The 14416-nt window shown below is 42.5% G+C and overlaps 1 protein-coding gene across 1 annotated transcript in view; it reads left to right on the forward strand.

The window, feature by feature from the left end:
- Positions 1 to 2209: 2209 nt before the first annotated feature.
- mdga2a (MAM domain containing glycosylphosphatidylinositol anchor 2a) overlaps positions 2210 to 14416 on the forward strand; it is an 842847-nt gene continuing 830640 nt past the window's right edge. Inside the window, exons 1-3 of the mRNA XM_070877927.1 lie at positions 2210 to 2413; positions 4405 to 4513; positions 7501 to 7640. Coding sequence (XP_070734028.1) covers positions 2210 to 2413; positions 4405 to 4513; positions 7501 to 7640 — 453 coding nt within the window. The remainder of the gene's footprint in view (positions 2414 to 4404; positions 4514 to 7500; positions 7641 to 14416) is intronic.

Consider the following 14416-nt stretch of genomic DNA (forward strand, 5'->3'; position numbering starts at 1 on the left):
GGTGAGAAGGTCAATTATCTATCCTTGGGAACTTAATAAACTTATTTCTCAATGTTTACAATTTTAGTAGAGGGATGATGTTCACCTGCTGTCACCTAATGTTAAAAATGAACTATTCAGGAGCATGTGTGTTTGTGGCCAAATCTCCTTTTTCATGAAGCTCAATGTAAAGTGCAGTTGGTAGTATAACTCTGGTCTACCAACTGTACCTGGCAATCTACAGATATTGATCTTGGAAACGTGATGTTTCTGGTGGTGGTCTCGTGCCAAACAGGCATTAAGCTCTTAAAGCAAGCAAATGTATGGCCTCTTTAAAGCTAAAATTTGAATAGATAATGCAATTTTCTCAGATTCCATTCTTTATGTAATTTATTTTACTTTATCTCTTGGAACATTTTTGTGTACACATATAGCCAGAATGCAAAGGCTGGATTTTCCCTGAGCCGCCTGTTGGGTCTGAGGGCTCTCCGGTGGCACAGGGTCCCATCCTATTGTATTCATAACATATGGGACCATTTAAACAATGTAATCATTACTCTCTCTTTGGATCTCTCTCTTACACTTTGTTTTTCTTCTCCATGCCTCCTTATTCTCTAGCATTGCTTGCTTCCTTTCTGTGGTTCATCATTTGTATGGGATTAGGGTAGGACTCATATAGCACAATTGATCATTAAAGCAAATGCTGTGCCTTCCAATTGCATTGTTGGGCATTGCTTGCAAACTTCAGACCACTGGCCAGTTACATTCTTTTTCAAGAGGGAACCTCTTGGGCAACATACTGGTCTTGTGACAGGGATGATCAAGTTATAGTTGTTGATGGCATCAGTGCTATGACTAATCATGTCATCACACTCAAATAAAAAAGACATTTTCTGATCACAAAGTTCAGGACTGGTTCTGCGTGCCCGCCAAGAAGGATGGCTTAATGACAGATGTAGCCAATTGTTTTCTTGTCTCTGCAGCTGAAATCTTAAATCAAATTAACTTAGAGCTCGCTATCGGCTCTCAAGAAAAAGGAACCTATTAGGATCATTTCAAAGAGGAGAGCTGTTATTCAAAAGCAGATAGCCTTTAAAGGGGTACTTCAGGCCTGTTGGAGCAATCTAGTGCAGCCGCAAAATGTAGATTATGGATGCTGTGCATCATCAGACTGAGCTGCATTAGTGAGATGAAGTAGATTATGTTAATCTGCTCACAATTACACAGAAAAGACCCTAAAATATTCTTCTATTGTCAATAATGGTGAGAAGGGTTCCTCTGGGCCAGTGACAATAATGGACAAACCTGGTTCCAGTTACTAAACCCACAACGGTATCCTCATGGTCCGAGGACCGTGTCACACCAAGTTGGCATTTGCCCCAATGAACTTTATGAAGTTTGGAAAACCCATCAAAGTACTGCACAGATAGAAGATCTTAATAAAGCAAATCACTGTACTCTGTTGCCTATAGAATGATAGGTGTGAATAACATTTCATGCTGAATTCCTAACAGCTGTTCTAGGTGAGAGGAGGTAATTCATAATGGCCTTGAAGATTAGTGCTAGGAACAGCCAACGTGCCTCAAGGCTGGGGATTCTGTTTGAGGCTCGCAAATTTCAGTGCAGTTATGTGCAGTTATGATTTCCAGCTACAAGCAGGGAAATCCTAATGAGATCAAAAACAAGTGATAAATGTAATGATCCTACTGACTCTTACAGTGGTACTTTGAGTTGTTGCATTCCTTTAAAAGATATCTGGAGGCTCATATAATAATCAGAAAGACTGGATTTCAATCTCATAAGAAATCAGTCGAGCAGACTGTAACTTTACACAAGATCATGCAATGTTAAAGCTCAGAGGAACCCAGTTACAGTTACTTCATTGATTTTGACCGAGTGCCTTGAGACCCTCATGAAGAAGGGGGAAGCTATGGTATTATGAGACCAAAGCTGAGATTTTATCTGGGAAATGCACTGATTCCAAGATCTTTGTGCACGTAAATGGGAGACTCAAAAAGGGAATAAGGCAAAGATAATAACTTCGACTCATTCTATTTAATGTGTTGATTAGTAATGTGCTCAATACCATTGAAAGGATGGAATCAGAGTTTCTAAAAGAATTACAGTGCATCTTTTTGCAGATGATTTTGTGACACTTGTGGACTTGCTTAGGTATCCAGTACATTCTACCTTCCACCTTAACCAATGGTCTAACTAATTGGATATCATGATGGGGGCCCACAATTGGGATATTAAGGGCCCGAAATTCACCGTGCCCGAAGGGACAGCTACCGCAGAGTTTGGGCGGTTGATCGAAAAAATCAATCAGCCGCCGCTGTCGGGTACTTTTCTCTCCCCGATCCATATTCAGCTCGGGGAGGATTTGAGCAGTGTTCACTTCCGCCGGAAATGGCGTGGTGAAGCCGCTGAAAAGGTAAGTTTCCAGCAGAGAAGGAAGCCACACGCGGGTCGCTGAAAAGTGAAATTCACTGAGGAAAAGGTAGGACTTTTCCCGGCAGTGCCCCCGCAAGGTTTTCAGTGTGGTGCTCGAATGCGATACTGCTAGGTCCCTTTGATAGGTAAATAGTTTTATTACCTAATAGTGTTTTTATTTCATTTTCCAGCATCCGGAGTATTTCTCTTTTCATATAGTTTTATTAATTGTTTTGGCAGCTGAGTGCTGCTCAGAGGTTTTCCCATACTTTTGTACAACTTTCAGGTCTGACTCTTTAGTGGAGTCCTGTAGGCTGCAGAGACCTGCTTGGCAGGGTTCACCCTGAGGATGGGAGGAGTGTTGGGAAGGCGACACCTGGTCAGAAGCAGGGTGGCACGCAGGAGAAGGCGTCGCCGTCAGCACCGTGCAGAGAGGCAGCGGGCAAGGGAGGTAGCAGCCATGATTCGTTCATTCTGCACCAGACCAGTGTGCCCACCGTCTTCACCGGCCCAAATCAGGATTGCGGTTGACTGCTTGGAGACAAGGGATAGCCCCTGTCCACTTGGCTGCTCACTCCTCTGCAGAACCCCAGGACAGCGCCAGAGCATGCATACAATGCCACTCATTATGCCACCGGGTGCATCATTCAGCTGTGCATAGGCATCCTTAAGCAGAGGTTCCGGTGCCTGGACCACTCTGGTGGCACTTTGCAGTACTCTCCTCAATGGGTCTCCATAATCATCATGGTCTGCTGCATGCTGCACAACCTGGCCATCATGAGAGGACAGTCGCTGGAGGTTGAGCCAGCAGTACCACCTGAGGAGGAGGAGGAGGAGGCACAGCAAGAGGAGGAGGATCCCCGTCGCCCCAGAGCTAGGAGGCCTCAACCCATCATCACCCTGGAAGGGCCGGGTGCAGACTGGCCAGCACCCTCCTAGGAGGGTGCGTCCTCACATACATGGAGGTGCCTGACACCTCCCCTGCAATCTCTCTCCATGCATTATGTACTGCCTGTCTGCCAGGTCTCTCCACATCAGGAAACAGTATTCTTCTTCTCTCCCCCACACCGTCCATCAGTGTCTCCAGCTCCATATCAGTGAACCTGTTGGTTCTCCTTGTACCTCTTACACCAGACATCCTTCCAACCTCCTTCCCCCCTCAAGGCCTTGCTGCAAACCCAGGCCAGGGAGCACCTAACTCATTAAAACCCTTAACTGCATGCTGAATTTCTCAGTGGTGATAACGCTCAAATTAAGACAGCCACACCGCTGAAAAATCCACTTTGGAAGGGTTCATTAGTGCTGGAACCCATTTGTTCACTTTTGGAGCTGAATATGGGGTGATCCAACCACAATTCTTTTTTGTCGCTAATGGCCACAAAAAGGTGAGGGGGGAGCACCAGCTTTCCAGCGGTACTGAATTTCGGGCCCTATGACTTTGCATGGCTTATCGGGCTCTCAAAGATATCGATTGGAGATCTGTGGCAATTGTTGATTTATATTAATACTTGGAAGTTCTAGCCTTTTGTCCCTTCTCAGGACTGTCCTGAATCAATACCTTACATTTGACGTGGACACCTGGATCATGAAGGTGGCTGGCACATTTCAGAATGTACGCTACAGGGCTTCCACCACACTGAAGAAGCATATCCATTGTCTAAATGGTGAAGAAATTTGAGGTTTGAGATATAAGCCAATGAAAGAGAGTTCATGAAGGCAAGGCATGAGAACATATGCTCAGCTATCCAGAATTTTACATTAACCATGATTGTGTTACTGAGATTCAAGCAGTTACTTTAGATGTTCTGCCTCTCCATTTGGTGAATAATCATGCAGTGGAATTTGTATCATGTTATGTTCAGGAAGATTCAGGAGGAGGCAGAGCATTCACACAATTTATTTGTGAGGAGTTCCTAGCATTTTCTATCTGACTAGTGAGAACTCAAACTGTTTCAATTGTGTAATGGCCAACTGGTGATCCTCTTCCTTCAGGAAAGACAAGTGGAGCCTTCTAATTGGCTCCAAGATGATAGCTGGCAATGGAAGATTGGAACCAAGTTCAACTTCTGTGGCCGACTCGGAAATCCAATTCCTGAACTAGGCAGGTGCAGAATAATCCAGTGTAGTGTTGGTGATGACTAGTCAACTTAGCTTTATTATGCTGCAGGGATAGAATTGTCCATCACTGTCTCAGGCTCTTGGATGCTGTGTTGGAGAAAATCCAATGACCTTTCAAAGTAGTCAGTGAGATCCTTGGAGACTGTCAGTGGCCATCTTGTAAGCAAGCAGGAAACAGAGTGGCACAAAACCAAATAAACTTGTTCATTTCTGGCTTGGAAGCATTTCCCTTCAGTGATTGGAATCCTTGTAGACATGTAAATGCAACCTCTCTCGTACTCTTTAGATGCCTCTCCTGGAAGGAAATATTGCACAAATGTGGACCATAACTTTATATGTTGAATAACCTTAAGGGAGCATTCCTTCCACACACAGGTTTCCTGAAATGCAATTTGGGCTTGGCTTCCAAACTTGCACTATTTTCTTCCAATTCTGATGAAAGGTCATCAACCTGAAACGTTAACTCTGTTTCTCTCTCCACAGATGCTTCCTGACCTGCTGAGTATTTCCACCATTTTCTGTTTTTATTTCAGATTGCCTGCATCCACAGTATTTTGCTTTTACATCATTTTCTGCTGTTTTTTCTTTACTTAAAAATATTCACAAAAATGATAGTTTGTAGTGAAGCAGTTGAAGGAAATGGACAGCTATTCAGAGGAATGTTAGCTATGGATCAACTTCAATGATTGCATAAGAGCTACAATGATAATGATTTGGCTTCATTCAATCAAGCAGAGCATTTCATATGTCTGCTATTCAGTGGTTGCTTATCTGTTGATGAATATCTTTGAATTAATATGCTTTACAGTTGATACACTTTAGCATTTCATATCTTTGTAAGTTTTCTATTCTATAATGTCCGATAGCTAACAAATTGTACAGCTGGATATGATGCATAGTGATGTTTTTGCCTCCTGGGAGATCATCTGACTGTGTTGGGCCAGAGGGGAGGAATGGGAGTGATTGTGTGCAGAAGTGACACTGCGCCAGAATGGGACAGGCTCAAAGGACCAACTGGACTTTACTTGTCCTTTTACATCTGTTTGTGGTTGCAATAGTACAGGCATTACTGATAAGATTTTTAAAAATGGGCTTCTCATACATCACTCCCTCGATGCACAATTTTCCTTTAGCTCCTGAGAATAGATTTATATTTGAGGAAAACATTACTTCAAAATACACTGGCAATATTATAATCACAAATATTTCTCTTTTAAATCTGTTTTGGTGGTTGTGGTTGAGGGAGAAATGTTAGCCAAAATGCCAGGACAACTCTCTTCTCTTCATTGAATAGTGTCATGGGATGTTTTTCCACCTGAACAAGCAAATGGAATGTTAGGGCTGGATTTTCGGTTTGACTGATTTCACGCGAAAACGGAGGCGGGGCGGGAAATTTACCACCCAATTAACGTTAGCGATTAATTGCTTAACTGTTGTCATTTGGGCTCTGCGCTGGGGTACAGTGCAAAGTGAGGCGTTGAACTATTTTTGAGGTGCAAAAATGTGATCCTCGCCAACTTTAGTGTGGTGCTGGGAGCACTCTGAGAGAGACATTGGGAGGGGAAAAAACATTCAAAAAAACATGCCAACACCCTTGCCTCACAAATCGCTGCAAAAATATTCACAAATTAAAACTTTAACTTACCTTTTGTAAAATTTATCCAACTCACCGTCGCCGGCAGAGCTGGACCGCTGTGTTTTTCCTGGCGGTCATTGCGGGGCGCATTTCGGGGTGTACGGGTTGGGTGAGACTCAAAACTCGCAGCAATGTCACAATGCGAGCCATTACACGTCCGGCGCAGCTCTCCCTGGTGATGCTTCTAAGCACCGCCGCAAAAACCTACCTGAGGACTGCGACTGGGCGAGAAACAGCTGACCGCCCCATTTTTCACCGCAGAGGGTCAAAACGTGGTGAAAACCAAGTCGCAAATAACCCGAAAATCTGACCCTGAGTTTAATAAAAACAGAAAATGCTGGAAATCTCAGCAGGTCAGGCATCATCTGTGGAGAGAGAAGCAGAGTTAATGTTTCGGGTTAATGACCCTTCGTCAGAACTGCCGAATGTTCGAAATTAACAAATTCTTAAGGAGCACTGAAAGGAGGAGGGGAGGAAAGAACAAAAGGGAAGGTCTGTGATAGGGTGGAAGACAGGAGAGATTTGAGAGACAAAAGGGATGAAGGGCTGACTTGAGATGGTAATAGCAGAACCTTAGTTTAACCTTAATTTAACCTTATCTGAAAGACACGACCTCCAACACTGCAGCACCCCCTCAGTCCTGCATCGAGGTATCTGTTCAGATTACGTGCTGATTTCTGGAGTAAGGTTTAAAACCACTCCTACCTTCAGACATGGAAGATGCAAGTATCATCATTGAGCCAAGCTGTTAGAATGGGATGTAAGTGAACTGTTGCAGGCCTGTGTCAACACTGTTCTTGTGCTAGCCACTGTTTCTTTCCCCTCCCCTTTCTCTGGACAAGCATCTTCCTCTGTGTGATGCTTTGCCAGGCATTGAGAACTCACTGTATGGGCAAATCATATAGGAGAGAACGCACATCCTGCCATGTAATATACGAGTGAACGGTAGAAGCTATCTGCTCTATCCAATTTCCCTGCTTCTTCCCCATAGTGTTGTTTTTTCTTCGAGAGTTTCTCTCATGCCATGACTGCCTCGACTTCATTCGTCAATAGACCTTTATTCATTTCAGAGTAAAATACTTGTAAGGATCTGCCAATTTCAACAGAATACTCTGAAATAAAAGTATTTCATATAGTTACATTTTGGTTACTTTTAGGGAAAAAATTGCAACTGGTTTACAACCCACTTTTCTGAGCTGAGAACACGATCTGGGCTATGAACATAATATAGAAAAATGTTCAGAGAATAGGAATGGGATTTTCACTTAACAGGAAATATTAATCAGGCACTTGTGTAATTAGCACTGACTGCATCTTTATTCTTCTTTCTGCAGCTCCACCAACTGTAAGCATCATGCATTCTGGCCAAGCATGTAACATAGAAGAAGAACGATATACGGAGCGAGTGTACACAATTCGGGAAGGAGAAACCTTGGAGCTAGCCTGCCTTGTTAGAGGCCACCCTCGGCCACAGGTGAATCTAAAATCCCACATTTCTTAGCAAAGTATCCAATGTGCTTGCGTAATGTTGTTATGTGGTTACTGGATGAAATAATCTTATTTCTGACAATGAATAGTTAAAAGATTAAGATATTCTTTGCATATAACATTCAAGGGGTACTTGATGCAATGGGATAAACATTGGTCTTTCAGTTCTGCGGCCTGGGTTGCAACCCAGACTAATGACACAAAGCACAAAAGCACTCCTAATTTGATACTAATTGGCTCTATAGATTGGCAACTTAATTCAGGCCATAAAATGGTTGCTATGAGAAATGGAAAAGTGTCTTACTCATACAGGAGGATTTGCTCTTCTGAGGTTGGAGCTGAGACAGATTGATGGGGGAGCAGAGGAACATTTATGTTACACCTAACTGCTATACCAGACTTGAGAGTGCTGGTGCTGGACACATTAAATGGAAAATGCATCATTCCTCGGCACTAACATCCCTCACTTTGATTAGGTACAAGAAAATAAAAATTAAGATAAATGTATCGCTCACATAGAATATCTTTCAATTTATTTAATGGCATATTTTATTAGCATTGTTCCATCATAGCCATCACTCTTGATTGCTTTTACTCTGATGTACACATCCATTGATAAGTTGCCTGTAACTCTAGAGTGTGTAGTGCTCTGTTTTCCAATCATTCTTTTTCTGATTGAGAATGCACTTGTGAAACAGGCTGCAGCTCATTGCATTGTTGACAGGTGGAGTTGGCACTAGCACCACTTTCAAACTCAGAAATTAATAATGGCTTCCTTACATTATGGCATATTTGCAGCCATTATTTTTCGAAATCTAAACCAGTGTGAATAATAATAGCAGACTTGCACGTATAGTCTAGCAGAGAGTTTACAAGTTGTGGCCTTGCCTTTGAGCTGGTTACCCTATCCTCAGTTCCCTGACACTTCAATATTACTGCTTCAAACCAACAGAGTTTTTAATTCCCCAAGTACTGCAAAGTAGTAATGAAAGATGTGTGTTGCATTTTGAAGGTATGACTAGCCTTTCTCTACACACACAGCTGTATAATGGCATGACAATACATTTCACCTTTTACAATAGCGAAGCAAGATATCTGTGAATAAACTCAAGTTGCATTTATAAAGCAGTCAACCTGTGAATAAGGACATAAGAAATAGGATCAGGACTAGGCCATACGGCCCCTCGAGCTTGCTCCACCAATTAATAAGTTCATGGCTGATCTGCGACCTCAACTCCACTTTCCTGCCCGATCTTGATATCCCTTGATTCCCCTAGAGTCCAAAAATCTATCCATTTCAGCCTTGAATATACTCAAAGACTCAACATCCACAACCCTCGGAGGAAGAGAATCCCAAAGATTCACAACTCTCGGTGAGTGAAGAAATTCCTTTTCATCTCTGTCTTAAATGGCCTACCCCTTATCCTGAGACTGTGCCCCCTAATTCTATGCACTCCAGTCAGGGGAAATGACCTCTCAGCATGTAAGGTTCCTTCCCCCAGACCTCTATCTCACCTGCAGAAACTTTCAACTTTCGGGGCTATGGGCCAATAAAGCACTTGCCTGTCAATGCTGTAAATGCAAATGCAGAATAATGTGACACTTTTTTAAACTGTTGTAGCTCCGCAGCCCGACTGCCTTGTGAAAGTTCCCTACATAGAATCTACCGCACAGAAATAGTCCATTCGGCCCAAAAGGTCCACACTCCACGTGAGCTTCCTCCTACTATATTATCTCTTCCCATCCTGTCCCCGTAATGCTCTATGTATCATGTCTCATCTTGTATGCATCAACATTATCTGCTTCCATATGGCAGCAAGTTCCACACTTTCACCATTCTGTAAAGAAATTACTCCTAAATTCTATAATTGATCTGTTAGTGGCTATTTTATATTTGTGCCCTCTTGTTTTGGACTGACCCGACTTTAGCCACTTCAAACCTTAGCTATTTCTCAAATCGTTCTGCTCGATTCTTCCATTACACTGCATACCCTTTCTTTTCATTGAAGTTTGTTGTATCACCCTTTGTCTTTCTGAATCCTGACTGAGATGACCTTTATATATCATTCAGCACTCTTTTCAATGTTTTGAAGTTGGCTCGCAAATTATTAAGCCCACTGGCTCTTGCTTTTTCAGTTACCACACCTGTATTTTTAACCTTTTACTGTTGCTCTCTCTCACTTTGTTTTGGTCAATTCATAAAGGCAGCTCTTTAACCTGCTGGTTCTGACAAAGAATCTCCACTCGATAAACCTGAACTGTGCTTTCTCTCTCTCTGATGCTGATTGGCCTGCTGTGCATTTCCAACATTTTCTGATTTATTTCAGATATCCAGTTTTTCATCTCATCTCTTTCATGTTGCTTTACCTTGCTTTCCAACTCCGTACACTTTGCAGTGAATGTTCTCCACAATCCTTTACAAATGCAATCTCTATGGTCATTTGAAAGTTTCTCCATATTATTATAGCGGCTATAGATAACAGAGGTATTCCAGAAATAATTTTATGTACCGATGTATTCCCGTCCGGGATGGTTGCATAATGGTAATGTTAGTGGACAAGTCATCCGCAGGCTGAGACTAATGATCCAGAGACGTGAGTTCAAATCCCAGCACAGGTACCTGGGGAATTTAAAATCAGTTAATTAAATAAAATCTAGAATGAACAGCTACTATCATTAATGCATATCTAATTGAATCTGGCTTCAAGTGGTAGGAACCAAAACTAAATCTTCTAAAAATGTTAATTTACATCACTCGTTTCTTTTTTGGAAGATTTAGTTTAGGTTCCTACCAGTTGAAGCCAGATTCAATTAGATATGCATTAATAGAAACATAGAAAATAGGTGCAGGAGTAGGCCATTCAGCCCTTCGAGCCTGCACTGCCATTCAATGAGTTCATGGCTGAACATGCAACTTCAGTATCCCATTCCTGCTTTCTCATCATACCCCTTGATCCCCCTAGTAGTAAGGGCTACATCTAACTCCTTTTTGAATATATTTAGTGAATTGGCCTCAACAACTTTCTGTGGTAGAGAATTCCACAGGTTCACCATTCTCTGGGTGAAGAAGTTTCTCCTCATCTCGGTCCTAAATGGCTTACCCCTTATCCTTAGACTGTGGCCCCTGGTTCTGCACTTCCCCAACATTAATAAGAATATAAGAATTAGGAACAGCAGAAGGCCATCTAGCCCCTCGAGCCTGCTCCGCCACCCAATAAGATCACGGCTAATCTGGCAGTGGACTCAGCTCCACTTACCCGGCCGCTCCCTGCAACCCTTAATTCCCTTATTGGTTAAAAATCTATCTATTTGTGATTTGAATATATTCAATGAGCTAGCCTCAACTGCTTCCTTGGGCAGAGAATTCCACAGATTCACAACCCTCTGGGAGACGAAATTCCTTCTCAACTCGGTTTTAAATTGGCTCCCCGGATTTTGAGGCTGTGCCCCCTAGTTCTAGCCTCTCCGACCAATGGAAACAACCTCTCTGCCTCTATCCTGTCTATCCCCTTCATTATTTTAAATGTTTCCATAAGATCACCCCTCATCCTTCTGAACTCCAACGAGTAAAGACACAGTCTACTCAATCTATCATCATAAGGTAACCCCCTCATCTCCGGAATCAGCCTAGTGAATCGTCTCTGTAGCCCCTCCAAAGCTAGTATATCCTTCCTTAAGTAAGGTGACCAAAACTGCATGCAGTACTCCAGGTGCGGCCTCACCAATACCCTATACAGTTGCAGAAGGACCTCCCTGCTTTTGTACTCCATCCCTCTCGCAATGAAGGCCAACATTCCATTCGCCTTCCTGATTACCTGCTGCACCTGCAAACTAACTTTTTGGGATTCATGCACAAGGACCCCAAGGTCCCTCTGCACTGCAGCATGTTGTAATTTCTCCCCATTCAAATAATATTCCCTTTTACTGTGTTTTTTCCCAAGGTGGATGACCTCACATTGTATTCCATCTGTCAAACCTTAGCCCATTCGCTTAACCTATCCAAATCTCTTTGAAGCCTCTCTGTGTCCTCTACACAACCCGCTTTCCCATGAAGCTTTGTGTCATCTGCACATTTTGTTACACTACACTCTGTCCCCTCTTCCAGGTCATCTATGTATATTGTAAACAGTTGTGGTCCCAGCACCGATCCCTGTGGCACACCACAAACCACCGATTTCGAATCCGAAAATGACCCATTTATCCCGACTCTCTGCTTTCTGTTAGCCAGTCAATTCTCTATCTGTGCTAATACATTTCCTCTAACTCCACGTACCTTTATCTTCTACAGTAACCTTTTGTGTGGCACCTTATCGAATGCCTTTTGGAAATCTAAATACACCACATCCATCGGTGCACCTCTATCCACCATGCTCGTTATATCCTCAAAGAATTCCAGTAAATTAGTTAAACATGATTTCCCCTTCATGAATCCATGTTGCGTCTGCTTGATTGCACTATTCCTATCTAGATGTCCCGCTATTTCTTCCTTAATGATAGCTTCAAGCATTTTCCCCACTACAGATGTTAAACTTACCGGCCTATAGTTACCTGCCTTTTGTCTACCCCCTTTTTTAAACAGAGGCGTTACATTAGCTGCTTTCCAATCCGATGGAACCTCCCCAGAGTCCAGAGAATTTTGGTAGATTATAACGAATGCATCTGCTATAACTTCCGCCATCTCTTTTAATACCCTGGGATGCATTTCATCAGGACCAGGGGACTTGTCTACCTTGAGTCCCATTAGCCTGTCCAGCACTACCCCCGCTAGTGATAGTGATTGTCTCAAGGTCCTCCCTTCCCACATTCCCGTGACCAGCAATTTTTGGCATGGTTTTTGTGTCTTCCACTGTGAAGACCGAAGCAAAATAATTGTTTAAGGTCTCAGCCATTTCCACATTTCCCATTATTAAATCCCCTTTCTCACCTTCTAAGGGACCAACATTTACTTTAGTCACTCTTTTCCATTTTATATATCGGTAAAAGCTTTTACTATCTGTTTTTATGTTTTGCGCAAGTTTACATTCGTAATCTATCTTCCCTTTCTTTATTGCTTTCTTAGTCATTCTTTGCTGTCGTTTAAAATTTTCCCAATCTTCTGGTTTCCCACTAACCTTGGCCACCTTATACGCATTGGTTTTTAATTTGATACTCTCCTTTATTTCCTTGGTTATCCACGGCTGGTTATCGCTTCTCTTACCGCCCTTCTTTTTCACTGGAATATATTTTTGTTGAGCACTATGAAAGAGCTCCTGAAAAGTCCTCCACTGTTCCTCAATTTTTGCCACCGTTTAGTCTGTGTTTCCAGTCTACTTTAGCCAACTCTGCACTCATCCCACTGTAGTCCCTTTTGTTTAAGCATAGTACACTTGTTTGAGACACTACTTCCTCACCCTCAATCTGTATTACAAATTCAACCATACTGTGATCACTCATTCCGAGAGAATCTTTTACTAGGAGATCTTTTATTATTCCTGTCTCATTACGCAGGACCAGATCTAAGATAGCTTGCTCCCTTTTAGGTTCTGTGACATACTGTTCTAAGAAACAATCCTGTATGCATTCTATGAATTCCTCCTCAAGGCTACCCTGTGTGATTTGATTTGACCAATCGATATGTAGATTAAAATCCCCCATGATTACTGCCGTTCCTTTTTCCATGCCTCCATTATTCCCTAGATTATTGTCCGCCCCACCGTGAAGTTATTATTTGGGGGCCTATAAACTACGCCCACCAGTAACTTTTTCCCCTTAGTATCTCTAATCTCCACCCACAATGATTCAACATTTTGTTCATTAGAGCCAATATCGTCTCTCACAACTGCCCTGATATCATCCTTTATTAACAGAGCTACCCCACCTCCTTTCCCTTCTTGTCTATCTTTCCGAATTGTCAGATACCCCTGTATGTTTAATTCCCAGTCTTGGCCACCCTGCAACCACGTTTCTGTAATGGCCACCAAATCATACCCATTTGTAATGATTTGTACCGTCAACTCATTTACTTTATTTCAAATGCTGCGTGCGTTTAGGTCGAGTGTTTTAATACTAGTTTTTAAACCATGATTTTTAGTTTTGACCCCTCCTGCAGCCCCTTTATATTCATACATATTGTCCCTTCCTATCACCTTGTGGTTTACAATTACCCCAGTCCTGCTCTGCTCTGTTGCCTCCTGCCTTTTGCATTCTTTCTTGGGGTTCTGTTCATCTGAGCTCTCACCCACTCTAACGAGCTCAGAGCCCTCTCTTGGGTTCCCATCCCCTTGCCAAGCTAGTTTAAAGCCCTCCCAACCATACTGTCAAAACCACCCGCGAGAACATTGGTCCCGTCTCTGTTGAGGTGTAACCTGTCCGACTTGTACAGGTCCCACTTTCCCCAGAAGCGGTCCATTAATAACATATATAGACTAAACTTATCTGGTGCTGAGCACCCTCTGTCATCATCAGCCACTGAATATTTGTAACAGCGAGAAACAGTGGAACTTATGAAGAATTATCATCAATATTCTAAACAGAGCAGTAAATATCAGAACGAATGAGAAAACAGTTGTTTATGCATATAGCAATTCTGTTAACAAACTGGTGGAAGACCAATCTTATCATTCGGGCTCAAGTTCCTATTTTTTTTGGAGCAACTAGTTTAGAATGGAGCATCTTAGATATTGCAATTCTCGGCATTTAGTTTGCTCCAGTTCTAGTGATTTAGAATAGTTTCAGTGTAGAACAGATGTTTTTTTTCAAAAGGGGCGTGTCCAGCCACTTCCG

Source organism: Pristiophorus japonicus, chromosome 4 (assembly GCF_044704955.1).
Source record: "Pristiophorus japonicus isolate sPriJap1 chromosome 4, sPriJap1.hap1, whole genome shotgun sequence".
NCBI classification, from domain to species: domain Eukaryota; kingdom Metazoa; phylum Chordata; class Chondrichthyes; family Pristiophoridae; genus Pristiophorus; species Pristiophorus japonicus.